At 60.1% G+C, this 5,899-nt stretch overlaps 1 protein-coding gene across 1 annotated transcript; it reads left to right on the top strand.

The window, feature by feature from the left end:
• Window positions 1–1,499: 1,499 nt before the first annotated feature.
• Window positions 1,500–3,467, top strand: Prr35 (proline rich 35). Its single transcript, XM_076841006.2, has 2 exons — window positions 1,500–2,539; window positions 2,834–3,467. Exons 1-2 carry the CDS (start codon window positions 1,500–1,502, stop codon window positions 3,465–3,467), a joined length of 1,674 nt encoding a protein of 557 aa, XP_076697121.2.
• The last annotated feature ends 2,432 nt before the right edge of the window (window positions 3,468–5,899 follow it).

Raw genomic sequence — 5,899 nt, 5'->3', positions numbered from 1 at the left:
AGGAAGGAAGGCTGTGTCCAGCAACTGCCCAGCTATCCCCAGTCCTGCCCTGGCCATTGTGAGGCACAGTGTGTCCACACTTGTGGGTTTGTAACTGTGTGTGAGTCCCTACAGTATCTGCCTGTGTACTTGGGTGTGTGTGTACACATATGCCCTAACTCTGCTCTGGTGTACGAGTAGCCATGTCCACCGAGTAGGGTAGGGCTGTGTGTGTGTGCCAGGCTCTCTGCACAGGGAGGCCTCTTGTGCAGAATCGGCTTGCCATGCAGAGGTTATTCCTGCAGGGGCTGAACAAGGGTTTCTGCAACCCTGCACACGACACACACACCCAAAGCCTGTGTGCACACACACACACCATGCACCCCGCCCAGGCACAAGTGCTGGGGCAGTGGGCAGCCCAGGTGGCAGCCCAGATGGAGTATGGAGCAGTTTCCAAGCCAGCCTGTGTTGTGGGGCGTGGGGAGAAGAGGGTCTTGGCTGAGCAGGGCCACTGCAGGCTTGGTCATTGACCTGCCTGAAGCCTCCCAGATGGAGCTGGGCCGAGCAGGTGGCTGTGCCGAGGGGCCATACTGTGAAATTCACTCCCCCAGACTGGGTTGGCCCCACGTGAGGCTGACTCCCTTCAGACATCTCCTGTGCCCACCTGACACAATGGTGGAGCATCTCAGGCGTGTAGGCACACATGCAGTGTTAACCAGACACTTGCGCCTCTGCTAGTATTGGGCATGAAGCCCAAGGGCACTCTACCACTGAGCTGTTCCCTAGCCCTTTTTTATTTTTTATTTTGAGACAGGGTCTTGCTAAGTGGCCCAGGCGGGCCTGGAACTTGCGACCCTCCTGCCTCAGACTCCTGACTTGCTGGGATCACACAGGTGTGCACCACTGTGCTCAGCTGCCTTTGCTACTTTCTGTCTCAGTCGTCTTCACCTTGGCCTCTGACTCCACAGAGGCAGATGGCTCAATAGGGGCTGGGTCTCTGGAGGGGCAATGGTCACATTTGGCTTCCTTCATTCACTTACCAAATGCTCTCAGGTGCCTGCCTGTGTGGAGGTGGGGCTGCTCAGAAACTGACCATCCCAGAAATTGGCCTGCAGGGGCCAGCATGTACTCATGGCCAGGGGGATTTATATAGGACCACCCAGTAAAATGCAGGAAACCCAGTTAAACTTTTCTTTCAGGTAAATGATGAATAATTTTTATTGTAGTTTCCAAATTAGCAGAGCCCATACTTACCCTAGAAAGTTACTGGATGTCTGTGTTAGGTTTGACTGGGTGCCTCATTCTTCATTTGACAATCTGGAGGCCCTATAGGTTCCTGGAGAGGCATTCAGGGAGGGGGCTAAAGCCACAGGCAGAGGAGGTAGGGGCACCTGGGCTCTTTTCCTGGAGCTGGGGAGCCCTGAGGAAGGGAAGTGGGAAGTCTGGGGGACCTGGTGCCGACTGCAGTCCCCTGTCTGCAGGTAGCCATGGTGCCCCAGTCTGCCCACTAGCCAGCCACCATGTCCCGTGAGGCTGGCTCGTGCCGCGTGGGAACTGGGGCCAGGGCAAGGTCTCGGAAGCCCAAGAAGCCACACTACATCCCCCGGCCCTGGGGCAAACCCTACAACTACAAGTGCTTCCAGTGCCCCTTCACGTGCCTGGAGAAGTCCCACCTCTACAACCACATGAAGTACAGCCTCTGCAAAGACTCCCTCTCACTGCTGCTGGACTCCCCAGACTGGGCATGCCGCCGTGTCCCCTCCTCTCCCAGGCCCCACATGTCTACCCCAGATGGTTCTGGGGATCCCCCAAGCCGTGGCAGGCAGCCCACCATGCCAGACGCCATGGTCACTGACGGCCTTTCCCAGCGCCATTGCAGTGAGGGCCCTAAGCCTGGGGCCAAGGGGTCTCCAGAGTCACTGCCCACTCTGGCCAGGGCTGCTCAGAAGGGTCCTGGCCCTGGTGGGCTCCTGATGGAGTCCTGGAAGCCAGAGCTGGGCAGTGGTACAAGGAGCATGGCTGTAGGGGCTGTAGCCTCAGCAGGCCCTGAGAGAAGTGTCCCCTGCTACCCACCACCCACCCCGGGTGAATTCCCAGAGGCCCAGAGCATCCACCTGTCACTGCTGGGTGTCAACTACCCTCTTGGCCCTGGCCTCTTCTCCTACCTGGGTCCATCACTGGCTGCTGCTGCCCACATGCCCTTCTTGGCCTCAGCCAGCCCTCTGCTGCCCCCAGCTGCCACCTTCCCCTCCCCACAGTCCCCTGAGCGGGCCGCCCCAGCCCCTCGCCTGTATTATCCTCTGCTCCTGGAGCAGAGTCTGGGGCTACCAGCTGGCAGGGCCGGCCCTGCCAAGCCCTCTATGCCCCCTAAGGGACCCCCTGGGACTCTGGCTCCTGGGCTGCTGAAGGTGCCCATTCCAGGGCTGGGGGGGGCCTGGCCCCATGGCACCCCCAGGGATCCAGGCCAGGAGGGAGACCCCCAGAGACAGCTGCCCCTGGGAAGCAGGCTGGAGCTCCAGAAGGCCTCCTCAAGCCTGGCGAAGTTTGGTTCCCAGAGCAGGTGGGTGCCTTGGACTGCGGGTTCTGGGAATGGAAAATTTAGGGAAGGGCTGGGTTGGGGGTGGACCCTATTCCATGTTCCAAACTAACTTACTGGGAGTACAGGCTCCAGGCCACAGAGGAGAACTGAGACCTGAGAGCATCTCATCTGTCTTTGGCGAGCTCCTAACCCTAGACTGGCACTTTATTCCATTTCCCTGGGGCCATGGGTGACATGCTGGTCAGGGACCCAAGGGGCAGGGGCTGGGGCACTGTGGGGAGCTTTGTGACCTTCTGATTGACTCTTATTCTGCAGCCTGCCATCAGGCTCCTCCCTGATGCTCTGGCCTGAGGACAAGGAGCTGGGTGACCCCAAGGCCTCAGGTCCTGAGGTCCCCATCGCCCAGCAGTCACAGGCCCAGGTGCTGGGAAGCCCAGGACCTGTGGGTGAGGACCTGACCCAGGCCCTCGGCGACTATGCCAGGGTGGAACAGTACCTGGGGCAGTTGATGCCTGTTGGGGGCCTGGCCCCCCAACCTCTGCGGGAGCAGCTAGGAAAGATCCGTCGAGAGCTGCTCACCATCCACCAGGCACTGGAGCGGGCAGCACGGCCACTGGACACACCTCTTGACCTCTCTGTGAAACGGGTGTCTGCCAAGGGATCTGAGGCACGAGCAGAGGCCTGGGAACTGCCTGAGCTGGGCCCCACACTGGCAAGGGGGACCCCTGAGACTCCCAGCATGCTGGGCCACACAGCACCTGAGCCCTTTTCCAGCCATACCACCAAGTGTGAGGCAGACTCCAGTGTCCCACCCCCCAGCCTTCCCCTCCAGGCCCATGAGGACCCTGTCATTCCTGGCCGTGGCTGGGGTACTTGTGTCCGGGCTGGGGGCTCCCAGACCCCTAAGGATATCCCTGGCCTGCAGAGCCCCACAGGTGCTGAGGTCTAACCACAGCCACTAAGTGTGATGGCCCTGCCCCTGCTCTGGGCCCCCTGCCAGGAGCCTGTCCAGCCTGTGCATGTGGACAGACCCCACCAGCCTGTGATTGAGGCTGATTCAGAGCCCTGTGGAAATTGCTTGGTCATGGTTATTTATTGATCACAGTCATAGACATTAAATAGATACCACCTTCAAACATGCTGCCTGGGCCTCCTTCCTTTGCTGCCCCAGCAAAAGTGCCTGGACATTCCCAAGGAAATGTCAGAGCCTGGACATCTTGGGTGGGCAGTGTCCCTGACCTCCCTACTGGCCTCCCACCTTCCATCCCAATGCCCTTACTTAGCCCTCCTTGAGGGCCTAGGGACAGAGACAGGATGGGCAGGGAGATGCCTGGATAGTCTGGGCTGCTCAGGATGATCTCACTTGCTTTTTAGGGGTGGGCAGGGTCCTGGGCATCCTGCAGCCCCAGTCAGCCCAGTCTGCCCTAGCACAGCTTGTATGTGGTTACATGATGCCTCTTGCATTCTGTGGCTCAGGGCTGCTCACCCTATGTGGCCTTCTCTGGGCCTCTGCCAGTCCCTGCAGCCATGATAGGCATCGGTGGCCTTCACAGCTCGCTGCCTCCCTCCCACTGCCCGCTTGGCCTTCCAGGGTGGGGGTGGGCATGTCCTCCATGGCCACCGGGAACGCCCAGTGCAAGCTGCCCTCCAGGTGCCATTCCTGTCTGTACCTGGCTTGCCAAGCTGGGACTGGGCCAGCCAGGCTAGGGCCAGTCAGAGCAGGACTCTTGACTGCCCCATTGACCGTGCTGCCTGGTGATAGCATCAGCCAGCCACCCCACTGCAAGGCGTTACAGGCAGTGTCTGGAGCTGGGGTGCTGGTTGGCTGGGTGAGGAACACAGAGTGGGTTGCAGATTGGGGTCAACAGGTACCAGCTGAGTACTCTCTGCCCAGAGGCTTCCCAGGGGCTATAGGGCAGAGCCAGCTGGTGTCTGAGGACAGAGGTCCTGAGTCTGAGGTAGACCCTGTGACACCCCATGTCCACTGCACCTCAGTTCCTCATGCTGGGGGTAGCCTCACAGGAGCAGAGTCTGAACCAACCTGCCTTTGTGGAGGGGTGGGAGGAGGGTGACTCAGCCAGCAGGTCACCTTCCCCAAAGCCCTAATGCAAAGGTCCTGCCTGGGGGCAGTGGCCTGGGGCTGCCTGGCTCTGGCTGTGATGGGGCCTGTTAGAAAGGGTTGGGTGAGGCTGAGAGGCACCCAGGCTCATAGCAGAAGTGGGAAGGTAAGGCCTGTGTGCGGTTTTGGGAGAAGGCCCAAGGCAGGAAGTTGTCAGCAGCCTGGGGACTTGGTCCATGTTCCAGAGCTTCCTCGGGCTCTTGCATAACTGGCACTAGCCAACTGCCCCTCCCATTTGTCCCTGCAGGGAAACTGCCAGGCAGCTCCACCCCTCCCTCCACCTGTCTCCAACAACAGAGGCCAGGCTGCCACAACAGGAGCAGGGAGTCTGACCCAGTAGGAACTCTGGCTGGCCACTCTGGATGGGGGCATCAGAGAGTCCTAGAAAGGACTCACCTAACAGATCAGGGCTTGGAGGTCTCCCTGAACTGGTCACAGACAGGGGCTGAGACTGGCAGGAGCTAAGGGAAGGGGTCCCATGAGCAGGTGAGTTTGGGAAATGCCACTTATCTGCCACTCCCTCACTCCCACCCCAGGACACTGCAATGCTGTGCCTTTCATGGGTGGGCCACATCTCCCAGACTCCAGCTCCAAGGTACCTGATCATCTGGGTAGCTGCTGAGTTTGGGGAGCAGACAGATACCCCAGATCAGCCCCATGGTGCCTCAGGAAAGGCACCAGGAGCCACAGTGGGCCATTGCCACCTTTTTTGCAGCTGCAGAAGAACTGAGACTGACTTCACCCATCCTCCTGCCTCTGGCCTCCCTCCCCAACTTCCCAACTTCTTGGGCACCCCTGCTGGCCACCTGATCCCCACTGCACCTCACACTGGACCAGCCTGGAGACCTCATTTGTTCCCGGCCGCCCCGGCTGCTTGGGCAGATCCTGGCGCCTGCAGGGGCTGCAGGGGGGCCCCGAGGCCTGCACTGCTCCTCAGATGGCCTGCTCTTTCTGACAGCTGGGGCTGCACCCTGCATCCATGTGCTGGACCTGGAGGGACGCTCCATTTGCCGCCTGTCCTGCTGCATGCGGGAGGCTGGGAACTTTGTTCCAGAGGATGTGGCTGTAACAGCTTCGGGACTTGTGGTGGTTAGCGACCTCATCCATGGGGCTGTCCATGCTCTTCAGCACACTCCCCGGGACCCTCAAGGGCACTGGGTGACGGTGGGCACATTCCTGTCCCCTCGAGGGCTGGCTGTGGATGCCCTTGGCCGATTCCTGGTGACAGATTATGTGCGTGGGGCTGTGCACAGCTTCACATT

Source organism: Callospermophilus lateralis, chromosome 19, assembly GCF_048772815.1.
Source record: "Callospermophilus lateralis isolate mCalLat2 chromosome 19, mCalLat2.hap1, whole genome shotgun sequence".
Taxonomy (NCBI): domain Eukaryota; kingdom Metazoa; phylum Chordata; class Mammalia; order Rodentia; family Sciuridae; genus Callospermophilus; species Callospermophilus lateralis.
This window is presented reverse-complemented; position numbering and strand designations above follow the sequence as displayed.